General features: G+C 32.8%; 1 protein-coding gene across 1 annotated transcript; it reads left to right on the forward strand.

Moving 5' to 3' along the window:
• Positions 1–5227: 5227 nt before the first annotated feature.
• Positions 5228–12213, forward strand: LOC111999365 (bZIP transcription factor TGA10). The gene is made up of 14 exons (XM_065764608.1): positions 5228–5964; positions 6089–6186; positions 6775–6851; positions 6986–7108; positions 7241–7309; positions 7409–7468; positions 7631–7708; positions 7801–7876; positions 8016–8386; positions 10274–10492; positions 11246–11320; positions 11379–11520; positions 11883–12040; positions 12133–12213. The coding sequence occupies exons 1-14, from the start codon at positions 5672–5674 to the stop codon at positions 12211–12213; spliced, it is 1920 nt and encodes a 639-aa protein (XP_065620680.1). The 5' UTR covers positions 5228–5671.
• The last annotated feature ends 2306 nt before the right edge of the window (positions 12214–14519 follow it).

The following is a 14519-nucleotide window of genomic DNA, read 5'->3' on the forward strand; positions in this document are numbered from 1 at the left end:
ATTGCCTTGAAATGATTTTATAATGGCTGTTTTAGAATTCAAACCCAAATTGATGCCCTATATCCCTTTGGTTTAGGAGTGCTTTACTTTTAAATAATAGTATTGGCAATGTCATTATGCCCATATGGGTAAATTAAAAATTTAAGATATACTAGCCGTGACTCTTCTATTTTTTGGGTAAATTTAATATTTTGCATAAATTATAATTTAGGATTACTATATTTTCCAATCACAAAAATACCTAGAGGCATGGTTAAAAAAATATTTCATCCACAAACGCATAATACTCATCAAATCCTAGGTATTTTGTGATTGAAAAATGTAGTAATCCCAAATTATAATTGATGAATTTTATTAAATTTTACCCAAAAAATAGAAAAGTCATTGAGCACGTGCGTGAGTGCATGCTCAGATTCTATATTCCGTAATTATTATTCATTTTTGCCAATCTTGTTTATGCAATAATCAATGTGTTATTAATTGGAAGATGATGCTATAATTTAGTATTAAGATTTTTGGGGGGGGGGGGGGAGATCTTCTAAATAAATCTAATAAATAGTGCATATATTGAAAATGCATAATGAAATTTTAACAATAAAACTACTTACAAAATACATGTGATGACCTTTACTATAATTATTATGAAAAAGTTGATGGATCAATATAGAAAAGTGAAATATTTACATTAGGTAAAACTATAAAATAATTCAATATATTTGAAACATGGAATAGGTGAATGTATTAATATTATGCCGTCTATGGTGGAGAAGTTGGTGGAGCAATGTTATTTGTTCTACATTCTAATTGCTTTCCAGCAGCATTTGCCTTGATTCTATGATAAAAAATGTGTTACTTTGTGTTATTAATATAGGCTTTAAAATGTATACAATAATGATAAGTACAATAAACATCAAGCATAAACTAGTTAAATGAAATATTTGAACTGACTTTGTGATGATATTGCATAGCTCCATGTATGTGAAATGGTCTACTTCAGCTTGGGACTTAAAGATTTGTCATTTAATTACCAAAACTATGTAATTAAGTTTTAAAAAAAAAAAAAAAAAAGTAGATGTGGTAATGATTTGTACTTGCTTTATTATCGCATCGTCCTTGACTCTCATTTTTTGTTTGTCTTTATTGTTTTGGATGTAGAAAATTGCATCATTTTTTTTTCCCCTCATAGATGTTGGAAACCGCATTGTCCTTGATTTTCATTCTCCATTTGTCTCTGTTTGCATGAGTGTTAGAGATCATATCGTCCTTCATTTTTCCTTTGTCTTTATTCTTATGGATGTTGGAAACCTCATTGTTCTTGACATTGGTTTGTTGCTTGCCTTTGTTCTTGGAACTTCAAAATGAAGAAAAAAAATTGTTTGTATATTAAGATTATCAATTAGATATTATACTATTTTAAAAAATAGCATAACACACTTTTCCAATTTTGGTGATTCTAAAACTCGTTTCACTTCTTTCCAAATCTCTTTCTTGTTAGCTCGAACAATGAATCTCCTACCAAGTGAATAAATTTGCAATTTTCGAACCTAACCCATACGCAACATGACATTTTTAATATCAATTTTGATAAAACAATAGAAAGAGATGTTGATTAAAGATATCATTAAAAAGAAATATATCTTGTTATCAATGGCCTACACGTTCAATATTGATTGATCATCCTTCCATTTCTCCCAACGAGCAGTAGGAACAGCATGTGCTCTATTATTTAGTATAGTGGACTCAATCCTCAGGTTTGAGTTGGGCATCCTTCCTATTACCAATTAATTGTATACATAAAAAAAATCAAGAAATGAAATATTAAAATGAAGACACCATAACCATTAAAATTTGTAAATTATTAAAATAAATTCATATGTGAGACAATTTTTTTCCAATTGTTAATTAATACCTATGATGAAGGGAACAAAACATCTTTATACACAATATTTCTTGTGTGAACACCTTTCTCCTAAGGTATTCTTCCTTTTTGCACCAATAGTTTTGTGGTGGATTGGGAGACTCCCCTTAACAACACCACATATAATTGGCCATGGCTAAAAAAAAACATGATTAGGAAGATAAATTCAAACAATTGGAATTGTCTAACCTTGCACTTTGTTTATTGTAAGTGCAAAGCTCAAATGTACAGGAAATTGTCGTCTGATCATTACAAATGACAGGTGTACATTTTTTGTTATTTTCAAAGGGATTCTTGGCAAGAAAATGCGTGTCTCCACATATTGTCCAGTCAAAATTTTAGTGTCAATTACATTATTAAAACATCCACGGCATATCAATCTTGTACCATTATGCCCATCTGGGTAAATTAAAATTTTAAGATATATAATGTAAATTTAATTTCTATAAAAAAGAAACAATATATATAAATTTAATCAAATTAAAAAAAATTAAAAATTTACATAAATTATAAAAAATACTATGTTCATAATATTTTCACAATACTTTCAGAATAAATTATATGTGACAGTTTGTTATAGGTTATTATTGGTGGGTAAAATGGTAATTTCAGTTATAGGCTCAAATTAGAACTAATATCAACTTACCTCTAATGATTTGTTGTGAAAGTCATATAAAAATATTGTAAACGTAGCACTCTTCTAAATTATAAGGCGTAATTTTTTTTTTTTTTTTCAAAACTAACTAGGAACTGTCGTAGCTTATTAAAATTATTTACAATAAATAATGGAAATTATTTTACTTTTTTGTTTCAAAAAAATAAATAAAAGATGATGGTACAACAACATACATATAACAACGCTTTTATTATATAATATATGATTTTACTTATTATTTATCATATATTTTTTAATTTTTATTATTTATCAGTTTTCATTTCAACTTCATAGATGTTAAATTTATTATATTATTATAATATATATATATATAATATCATATATTTTTTAATTTTTATTATTTATCAGTTTTCATTTCAACTTCATAGATGTTAAATTTATTATATTATTATAATATATATATATATATTTGAAAAATATAATTTTTGAAAAAATTTCCTTGTCAAAGAATTTTATTTCAAGATTGAATAAATCTACTTTGTATGTAATCATATGGTCAAGATTACAATATTAATTTTTTAAATGAACCGTACAAAATTAATTAATTAATTTTTTCTATTAAAAAATTGATGCTCGTCGTTTCGTTCATTGTCTTATTTTATTTTTATATGCATCAAGAGTTAGAGAAATTTGAGCTACAGATTTGTTTTAGCTTATTAGTTGTGTGTGTATATGCATATAAGTTTTTTTTTTTTTTTTAATTAATTAATTATTGCCTTTTGTTTTGGTTTGGGTTTGTTATGATAATTAAAGGAAGGAACTGTATTTGCATTCCTCACTCAATTATTGAACTCAAGCCAAATTATACCCAGGTTCAATAGAGAGGTCTATACTCTTTTGAACCATTAAGGCACTCGATTATGTGAAGATAGTGTTCGAACTTCTTTTAAAAGATTTAATATGGAAATGAATTATTTTCTTTTAGTTGCTATCCTTATGCAAAAGAAATAAGTTTTCAATAATAAGCACAAGTGGAATTTTATTAATTAAAATTTGGGAATATAATTTGCTATTGTCCTTTAAGAATTCTTAAGATTGGGTCATCAAATCTAACTATTAGCTCGAGCGTGGGGAGAGCCAAGCTTATAAACGAGTTTAAATATAGGTACTCTCTCTATCTCTTTTTTTAAACCAATTTCTTTATTATAATTTTTTTTAATTACAAAAAGGCAATAGTATAAATAAAAAATAAATAAAATAATTTTCTTTCACATTAAGTCCATTCTTTCACCTGGATTGATACTTGATCTCACCCTTTAATTAAAAGAAGAATTTCTTATCGATGCTCAAGTAAGAACCCTATAGAACCATCCCAAAAGATAAAACACAAATATATTGCACACGTGCGGGACAATATCTTTCATATAGTATCTATTTATAAATGGTTTTGAGAGGATTTTTTAAATAAGCAAAAGAGAAAATTTTAAAAGCACAAATCCCTATGATTATGAGTTACATTAGTTGGCAATTAGAGAATGCCACTAAAATTTAGGATTCCCATAGCTTTTGGTACAAAGTTTCTATTGGAGATAGTTGCATTTCTTTAGATATTAATTCAAAAGAAATAGAATAGTTGCAGCATTTTTACAATAAATGTTAAGTAACAGGTTGTTATTAGTTTTTACTAGTAGAAAAAAAAAAATTCAGTGGTAAGTTTAAATTAGGACTAGTAATAACTTACTACTTATGATTTGTTACTACTTATGATTTGTTATGAAAATGTTACGAGACGTAGTACTTCTTTTTCCTTGAAAGATATTTGGGGGCTTTCTTAATGTTTTAAGATCCTCTTTCATTTTAAATGAATTACTTTATATTATTAAACACCCTTAGTGTATGGTGTGGGGGGCAAGGATCATATATATACTTAGATTAAGTTAGAGTATAATTTCTATCTTATATCAAAAAATGAATTACTTCATTTATGATATGGCCTTCTGTTTTTATTATCATTTTTAGTGCATAACAAAGACTACTACAATTGTGAAATGTGATTTGGTTTTACTTTGATAGTTGAGCTATTGATATTTCTTCCTCTCAATTTGAAATTGATCAAATTCATGGTTCATATTAAATTTTACTTATTTCAAGGTATAAAGATTGTCATGTGATTCAAAATCTTAAAGGTGACAATAGTTTATACATTTTTAATACCAAAAAAAAAAAAAAATTCTAAAAAATGAAAGATAAAAAAGATAAAATCTTAATCATAAAATGGATAGAAGTTAAACTAAAGGGAATCCTAACTTTAGAAAAAAACCCAACCTTTAGTGGTTGCAGTAATTTATATCTCAACTAAAATACACCTATAAAAATATGCTTACCCATATAAACCTTTACCTTATGTTTGTCATGCAGTTGAATTGTGTATCATTGTCATCTTAAGTGCACATCATACTAAAATTTAGTATAAAAGCAATTCTAGTAAAACCAAGAAAAGAGTGAAGAAAAAGAAGCCGCTCAATTAGAGGCTATGATGTTTGATCTTTGTTCTAGAGACAGGAGCCGCCTCAGCCATCTACGTGTAAGTTTGCGTGAAAATGTCAATACCAAATTACAAAACACCAATAAAGGGTTTTTGGTCATTTCAAAGTCATATATAGAATAAGTTTAGACCGGAACAAATACAAAGAAGCCATTGGCGGTTTTCAATTTACTCCCAAAGTGGTTTTTCCTCAAATTAAAAAAAGGCTGCTTCTCCCAGGTCTTCTGTTGTTTCTCAGGAGAGAGAGAGAGAGAGAGAGGGAGAGTTGAATAGGATATCTTATTCTTATAAGAACCGCTTTATCTGAAAATTTGGTTTTTCAGAAAGTCGTCCGGTTTCTTAGAGAGAGATAGAGATAGAGAGCTAGCTAAAAAGAGTTTTGTCTTTTGTTTCTTTGCATTCAATTCAAGTTTCAACTCTCTCTTTTCCACCCCTCTCTCTCTCTTCCCATCTTCCTATCAAGCTCTCTCTCCATTTAATCTCATAACCGACTCTTTCTCTCTCAAAATAATTGCTTTCTCACTCTTGATCTTGGTGATGAATTAGAGGAGATGATATTAGTTGGAAAAAGCAGGAAGCGTTTTTTCCATTAATGGGGTTTTCAGGGACAAGAGAAGTAGAAGAAGAAGAGCAAAAAACCAAGCTTTTAAGGGCTCCCTTTATGGCTTCCAATATCAAAAGCACCAACCACCCAACCCAAGTAGAACAACAGCAGCAACAACAACAACATCATCATCATCAGCAACAACAACAGCATCATCAACATCAACATCAACATCAACATCAACAGCAGCATCAGCTTCAATTACAAGATCATTATCATCATGAATTTTCTTATGGAATGATGCAATCATCTTCATCATCCTCTATCCCAGGAAACTACACGTACAGCCTTTAAAATCCTTTTCTATCTTCATTTTCTTTTGTCAAACCCCTTTAATTGATCAGGTTCTGCAAACTGCACATCTTTTAACTCTCTTTTTTTTCGCTGTTTTATTGGTGTCACCAGAAACAAAGACACAGTAGCTTATGATCTGGGAGAATTAGATCAAGCCCTTTTTCTCTACCTTGATGGGCAAGACCCCTCTACTGTACAAGACCAAAGACGTGAGCTTTCTCTCTCTCTCTCACAAATTATAAGGAATTATATTTTCCCTCCTGCTTTTGTGTTTTCTTTGGGAGAGATTCTTTTGGGAAACGGTTGTTTGGGTCACAGGAAAAACATGTCCAGCAGTTTGAAATCTGCTCCTTCGTACTTTCTTTGACCGAATCCTTGCAGAAAGAAAAAAACAGATGAAAAATTTTCGTTTATCAAGAAAAAAATGTTTTCTCTCCTTTCTCTCTCTCTCTCTCTCTCTCTCTCTCTCTCTCTCTCATTTTCTTTGTTTCTTATTGTATGGAGCTTGGACCATGACTTGTAACAAACCCACTGACCGTATATTCATCGCGAATCCACATGTGCTGAAAAAGGGTACGAAGTGGGTCTGGGTTTTCTCTGCCCTTTTCTGTTTGGGATGGCAGAGGCCACAAATGCATGACTACGATCCCATAGCTAACCCACCTTCCTTTGCCTTGTCTCACTTCTCTTTCACTTGGATCCTCCTTTAATCATTATGTCTCTACCTGTCTCTCTCTCTCTCTCTCTCTCTCTCTGAATATAAATATAATTAATGAGGTTAGAATTTATTTTTGCAGAGAGCCAAGGAATGAGGCCTCCAACTCTGAACATTTTCCCATCTCAGCCTATGCACGTAGAGCCATCATCAACGAAAGTATATAAGTCTAACCCGTACTATACTAGTTTTAATTTATTCATATTTTATTTAAGCACAAAATATATATATATATATATATATAATTTTTTTATCAAAATCAATGAGTGATAAGGTTTATTTGAATTTGGTAGGCTAGTACGGGGTTGGTTTCTCCATCAAATAGTGGTTCCAAGAGACCATCAGAGCCGTTCATGGAGTTGGCCAACGCACGCAATGATGTTCCCACAGGGCCTGAACCTGCCAAAGCTATCAAGGTATAGTCTACTAATTTAATATAATAATTATCCTAACTAAACCAATAATTAATAATATATAATTCAGTATAGTATTGACAACTGAGATTCTGGATTATAATTTTGAATTTTAAATTTTGTGGGTTTTGTCAGTGTGAAGGTAACCGCAAAGGTCCAACCTCAAGTTCAGAGCAGGAAGGTCCTAAAACACCGGATCCTAAGGTACTGTTTTGCTTTCTTTGCTTATAGTATTTTACTTCAACTCTTGTTTCTTCTCGGACAATTAATGTTGATCTTGTACTGTTTGATTATTTTAAGCAGACTCTGAGAAGACTTGCTCAAAATAGAGAGGCAGCTAGGAAGAGCAGGCTTAGAAAGAAGGTAAAATCCGCCTAAAATTATTACTTTTTTTAAGTAACAAAATAACTACTTAATTGTTTGTGACTCTAACATTTCAGACAAGGTTTGAAAAATGAATCATTTTAATTTATGAGTTCTAATCTTCATCTTATTTTTCTTTTTTCTTTTTTTGTTGCACTACAGGCATATGTTCAGCAGTTGGAATCAAGTAGGATAAAGCTTACGCAGCTGGAACAAGAGCTACAAAGAGCTAAAGCTCAAGTATTTAGGACCCTCTTTTCATTGAACCATTCTTACTACTAAATCATACCATGAAATGATCATTTACGATTAATATTTGGGTTTTCTTTTAGGGAATGTTTTTTGGTGGAGGAGCTCTTATAGGAGGAGACCAGGGACATCCACTTGCTGTGAATAACGTTAGCTCAGGTATTTCTAATTCATCCCAAAAAAAAAAAAGTCATTCTCACATTTTTTATTCTTTGCAATTACCTCAGATTTTCTCATTTTTGTTTCAAGGGCTGAACGTGAACCTTTTATCTAATTGTTTCTTTTCTTTCTTAATCAGATGCTGCTTTCTTTGATATGGAGTATGCGAGATGGCTCGAGGAACACCATCGAATCACTTGTGAGCTCCGAGCGGCTGTACAGGAGCATTTGCCAGAGAATGAGCTTCGACTATTTGTGGACAATTTCTTAGCACACTTTGATGAGAAGCTGAATCTTAAAAGCATGGTTGCCAAAGCCGATGTGTTCCATCTTGTTTCTGGCATGTGGAAGACTCCAGCCGAACGGTGCTTTATGTGGATGGGTGGATTCCGCCCATCTGAGCTCATTAAGGTACCCCAAACCTATTTTCAAAGTTATACTAATAACAACTTTGCTAAAAATTTTATACTTCAATTTGACATTTTAGTGTTTCTATTAGAGACGATCAGAGTTTAAATCTACTTTTGGTATACTATCGAATTAAGAAAAAATAATACTTATATTTCTAAGCTCTTTTCAGTTTAATCACATTGCCAAATGTATGTGGTAAAGGACGTAAAACACAAAATATATATGAAAAAAAGATCATGAAAGAAATCACCCAAAAAAAAAAAAAAACATCCCTAAGCATGAATAACCCTAGTCTAAACATGTGATAACAAACAAACATGTTAAAAGATAAACAAACGGTTATAGGGTTTAAAACATATGAAAAAGAGACTACATAGAACAACATGTGAATGCATAAACAAAACAAACAAAAAATTTGGGTTTTTGGGTAACGGCATCATGCATGCTAGAAAAGGTCTGCATATGCATGAGTTTAGCCTGCGTGCATAGGCTAGATCATGCGTATGTAGATCCTTACCCAGAAAACCTAATTAAGATAGAAACATAACAGAAACCAAACAAATAGAAAAACGTAAATCTAGCAACCTAACATGCTTAAAAACATGAAGAAAACCTAAAACTAACCTAGACAAACATGTATAAACATAAACAAAATAAATAAATAAATAAATAAAATAACAGATTAAAGAAAAGATTAAAGGCAGAAAAGAAAAAGAAAAGTTCAAAAGAATACCTTAATGCAAAAGCTCCTAGGCTTGATTTTTTACCATTCCCCTCAGTCAAATCTATCACAATTCAATAAAATAGTGATTAGTAATCTTAAACTCAAAGAATTAGGGCAAAAAAATGTCTCAATCAAATAAAAAAGACTTAAGGGTGTTCTGTGAAAAACTCCCTTTTGATTCACTATTTTCTAGTGAATCTTAGGTTTTTCCCGTGGGAATTTTTTGTGTTTTGAAAATGTACCATGTAAGGCTTTTTATAGTTGTAAAAATGGAGTTTGGAACAGTTCATAGACGATGTGAGATTCATTCCAAACCTCTGCCATTATTGCAAAAGACTTTGAACTTGAATCTTTTATCCTTAATCTGCTCCAAGAAATTTTTTTTTTTTTTTGATATTTTTAGAAGAAGAAAAGAAAATAAAAAGAAAAATAATTTTTTTTTTTTAGGTGTTAGCTGAGTCAACTCAGCTGAAACTTAAGTGTGGGGGCTGAATTTTGGCCCCCATTTGCCTTGTCACTCTCTTCTTCTTTTTTTGCTTCCTCATTCATCACCTTTCTTCCACCATTAACACTATTTATCTTCTTTCTCCACTTGATTTTTCTTCTTCACCTCACCACTTGATTTTGGCTTGGATTTTGGGAGCATTAGCATTGTGAAAAATTTGTGTTGTTGGCTTGTATGAATATGTTCATGATGCACGTGGGAAATTTTGTTAGCATGTTTAAATTTTATTTCATGAACATGACAAAATTTTTGTGGGTAAATTTGTGGGTATGGAAAATTTTGTGGACATAGGAAAAATTTTATGGGCATGAAACTTTGGTTATGGAAAAATTTTGTTGGGTTTGTGATTTTTGATCATAGAAAATTGTGCTAGGATTTTGGATATGTGAGAATTTATTTATGCATGGAAACGGACACGAACATGTGGGAATTTTTTTTTTTTTTTTGATGGCTATCTTGGACATGTAGGAAATTTTTTATTGTGTATGGTCATAGAAAAAAAAAATTGGTAGTTGTGTGTGGACATGTGAAAATTTTGGTGGGGAATTGAATTTTGTTGTTGTTGTTGCTGTTGTTGTTGTTGTTGTTGTTGTGGGCATTGAATTTTTTGGGTGCATGATTTTTGGTTATGAAAAAATTTTTGGTCATGGGAATTTTTTTTAACATGTGATTTTTTTTTTTTTTTTTTTGGCATGGAAAAAAAAATTGGACATGCGATTTTGGTCATGGAATAATAAGCTAAACTTTTGCATTGCAGAGCCTCAAGAGTCGAGGTAGTCTCCAAATGTTGAATACCATGTGGGAAGCCTTGTCTCCTGACATCAAAAATATCATCAATGATGCGGGCTTTGGCACTTTCTTTGAAGCTCTATTAAATCAAGAAACACATGAATACAAGGACCTTCAGTTACTCCTTGCCTTGGTAGAGCGCTTATGGGACACTACATATACCTTCCATTTTCCAGGCATTGGTGAGGTAATGTTGACACCTTATGACTTTTAAGTTATCACCGGTCTAAGGTTGGGTGGTGAGAGAATCCGTGTCCATGACTCCCTTTCTTCAAATGAAATCAAGAAACTTCTAGGTGTAGTGCCTTCCAAAATAAGGAGTAAAAACGTTCCTTTGTCTTGGCTATGTGAGAATATTTCAAAATGTGATATTGTGGCAAAGGGTACCTGCATGTTCATGCTTCTTTTCATTGGTACTTTCTTGTGCCCGGATTTAGGCAGTATATTGAATTTGTGTTACTTGTGAAGCTTGAGAAAAATTGAGCAAATCAGGAATTATGACTGGGGCAGTATGGCTTATGCTACCCTTTTGCATTTCATGACTCAACTTTCTAAGCAGAGCCTTTCAAGCTTAGGTGGGGCTCCATTTGTATGGCAGGTGAGGTTTGGAATTTTTGGCTATGTGTGGGTTTTGGAAAGTTATTTTGTCTAGGTTGTAATGGTGTTGTGAATTTTTTTCAAGATCTGGATGTATGAATACTTTGGAGTTGGCCCTCAAGTTCGGGAGGAGGTTAATGGCATTTTTCCAAGATTTCTTTGTTGGTTGCCCAATCATCATTTATCAACACCCTTCAGGCGTTCTTTGGAAATTTGGCGCTTGGTGATTGACAACTTGACTATTGTTGATGTGAGTCCTTTCCCTCCCTTTTTTTGTGGGATATTTGGTGCTTAGTGGTGGTTTGGTCATTTTCTCATTCTGGGTTCTGTTGTGAATTTTTAGATGTCTTTTAATCCTTGGGTTAGATATGAGGAGTATGTGGAGTGTGAGTGGGCTTTGGAGCTGAATAACTGTCAGGTATTGTTTAGTGTGGGCATGGAAGGTATTGGTATCTTAGTAATCGGTGTTGCCTCAGGTTCAGTATGTGTATCCTCCTACAACAATTACAGTTCCTCCTTGTCCATTTGTCCAGTTGGCTGACCTTCTGACTGATGAAGAGATTGCTCAGGCCCGTGTTGGCTTTGTGGTTTCAAGAGTAGCAGGGACTTATTCTGAATGTATTCGAACTCATCTTCAAGGTTGCCTGGCCGGCATATCGGCATTTCTCTTCCCTTTTGAAGTCAAATTTTCATCTTGCATATCCCTTTTCCATATTTCTGCTTGCTGATAACATTTGAATGTTGGATTTTCAAACTCCATCTTCTGAAGGAAAGGAAGAGGGAGAGAGGAGGAAGAGATTCCCTCTCCTCACCCAGCTAGTAGCTCTTCTTGTTTTTTCATGGAGACTTATCCCCATTTTCCAGCATGGTAATATGAAGTGATGAATCCAGATGGAACATATAGTTCCATGCCTTTGGATAGTCCTAAGCACACACCAAACATCCCTTGGCCTGATCCACTGTGTTCTTGAATTTTTTAGTTCCTTGTCTTTATCTCTTCTTGGCTTACGAAATGGCTCCTGATCTTGGTAGATTTGTGCTTCAAGTTGATGTCAATCTCGTGGAGGAAAGTATGCAAATGATTGGAGGTTTGCAATTGTTGGCTCGTACTCAGTCTTCCCGATATGTGATCAATGAGGTGAGTTGGGTATGCAATGATGCTTTCCAAGTGGCTTTTGATTGGATTTTTCTTGATGATGGATCTAACACTTGACTTTGTTGACTTCTCAGGTAAATCGAATGGAAGTGTATGATTTTGCCAGAAAAACTTTGGCAGATAGGATCAAAAACCTTGAACTTGAGAATCGTTAGTATGATCCTCGATTCTATGCAAGTCAAGAGGGAAATACTAAAGGCAGTTCCTCTAGAGGTGGGTTGAGGAGGTCTTCTCGCAGGCGGACCCAAAGTCCTAATGATGTTTGATTTGTATTTTTAATTTTTCTTGCAAAACAAAAGGAAGTGTTCCTTAGATAATCTTGTATTAACTTGCATGCTTAGCTCTTTGTCCTTGGAGTTGCCATTGATCATGTAGAAACTTTAAATGAGACAAGTTTAGAATTCACCTGATGATATCTTGTAGTACCAATTTAAACTTATCTTGATTGGCTCTAATGGAATCTACACTTACTTGAATGAGGCGGAGCCGAATGTCCCTAGTTTAAAAATGAATGCATGATCTTTTGGAAATCTTAGAATCTTGATGGTTTGATTTTTTTTTTTTTTTTTTTTGAAAAGATGATGATGGTGGTTTTTTTTTTTTGAAAATGAATGGGCCATGGGCGAATGCCCCTAGTTTGAGACATGTGTTCATGAGTTTGGAAAAATCTTGATTTGGTCAATTTTCGAAAATAATGATGCAAGTGATGATTTTTGAAAACAAATAAGTTAGGCATGTTTGAATGCCCTAGTTTAATCAAAAAAATCTTTTTGAGTGTTAGATGATCCTAAAAAAAAATGTCCGAGAGCGCAAAATTGCATGAATGAGTGATGGCAGGGTCGTGTGCCTCTTGGCATTTAAGGAGTGCTTTTTGGCACTTTTAGAGTGCCGAATGGCACTTGGCCACACCATGACACTTACGCCATCGTGGGTCGACTCCTCACGCTTTTCCAACGCGTGTTTCGCATTTTTGTGTTTTTTGAAAATATTTTCTTCGTTTATGATCATGAAACAATCTCCTATTCAACTACAAACTCGCTAAAACCTATCTAAAACCTGATTAGGAACCAATGTAGCTTATATTGATGATCTCTCTTGCAAAAAATCTCTACATCAAGGTTAGCAAAACACAATAATCACAAGCAAAAGCCATCCATGGCTAGCAACCAAAAATTTTCTCATTCAACAGTTCATGATATCAATAGATGGGTTCGTCGCTTGATTTTAGTACCAAGACCAATTTTACAGCCTACAAACTAAAGGGAATTAATGAATGTCAAGATTAAGTGGGATTTCCTTTATGCTGTTGTGAAATTCTAGGGTCCTGAATATCACGTGTTCCGATTTAAAACTGCTGAACTCTGTCCCACAATAGAAGAGTTTTTTGCTATCCTGGGCTATGATCCAAGCAAAAAATCATTAGCAGTTTCTTGTGATCCCATGCATATTTGGGGTCATAATCAATTTGGTTCGTATATTTTGACAGCAGTTAATTTGGTCTCTATTATTTTTAATTTGAGGTCAAATTAGTACCTACCATTAACTCACTAACGCAAAATGCTTATGTGACAAACAATGTACACAGCTGGCACATATAAAGCTTATTTGGCTTATATAATAATATTCAAAATTGACAAATCATATATATATATATTTTGAGGAACTGACAACTCATTATTTTGATTAATAAAAGTGCCACATCATAAACAAACACCAAAGATGAAAGAAAATGAAAATTTGCCAAAGACCAAAATAGAAAATTTAATTTCTTTTATTTTCTTTCAACTTTCAGTCTTAGCCATTAACAATAGTACAATACCTATCTAATCTCAATCCCAACAAATTCCTTATAAAAGGAAAAAAAAAAAAAATTTACAAGGCCATCAAAGTAAGCTCCAAAAGCTAAGAAGATCGACTCTTTTTGGCCTTGACAAGCGCACCCCCATTAGAGCATTTACATTCGGAATTTACAAAAAATTCTATTTTACCATCTCAAAACCCACTTTATCATTTATACCATACCATTTTTCAACACATCCAATATCCCAATTTTTATTTTCCTATACAATACATTTAAATAATATATCTACACAATTAAATATATTATCCAAAAAAATAATCTTCTCTATCTAATTTTTGTCTTTCTTCCTTCTTCCCTCTCTCTCTCTCTCTCCACCATGAACAAACCTAGATTAGTACCACAACCACCTCCTTTGCCCAGCAACAATCACTTACCCAGTCTTCTACCCAGCAACAATCACCCACAACACGGACCCAAATCACTGCTACACCACCAGCCACCCCAGCAAATCACAACAACAATCGCAAAACAAAAATTTGAAGAAAAACCCACCATCAACAATCCATGATGATCTTTAAAGTGATTGGACTTGCCACTGCCGCTAAACACCAACAAGCCACCAATCACCACCACCATGCCATACACCCATCGGAAAAAAAA

This window comes from Quercus suber, unplaced genomic scaffold (assembly GCF_002906115.3).
Source record: "Quercus suber isolate HL8 unplaced genomic scaffold, Cork oak 2.0 scaffold_572, whole genome shotgun sequence".
Taxonomy (NCBI): Eukaryota; Viridiplantae; Streptophyta; class Magnoliopsida; order Fagales; family Fagaceae; genus Quercus; species Quercus suber.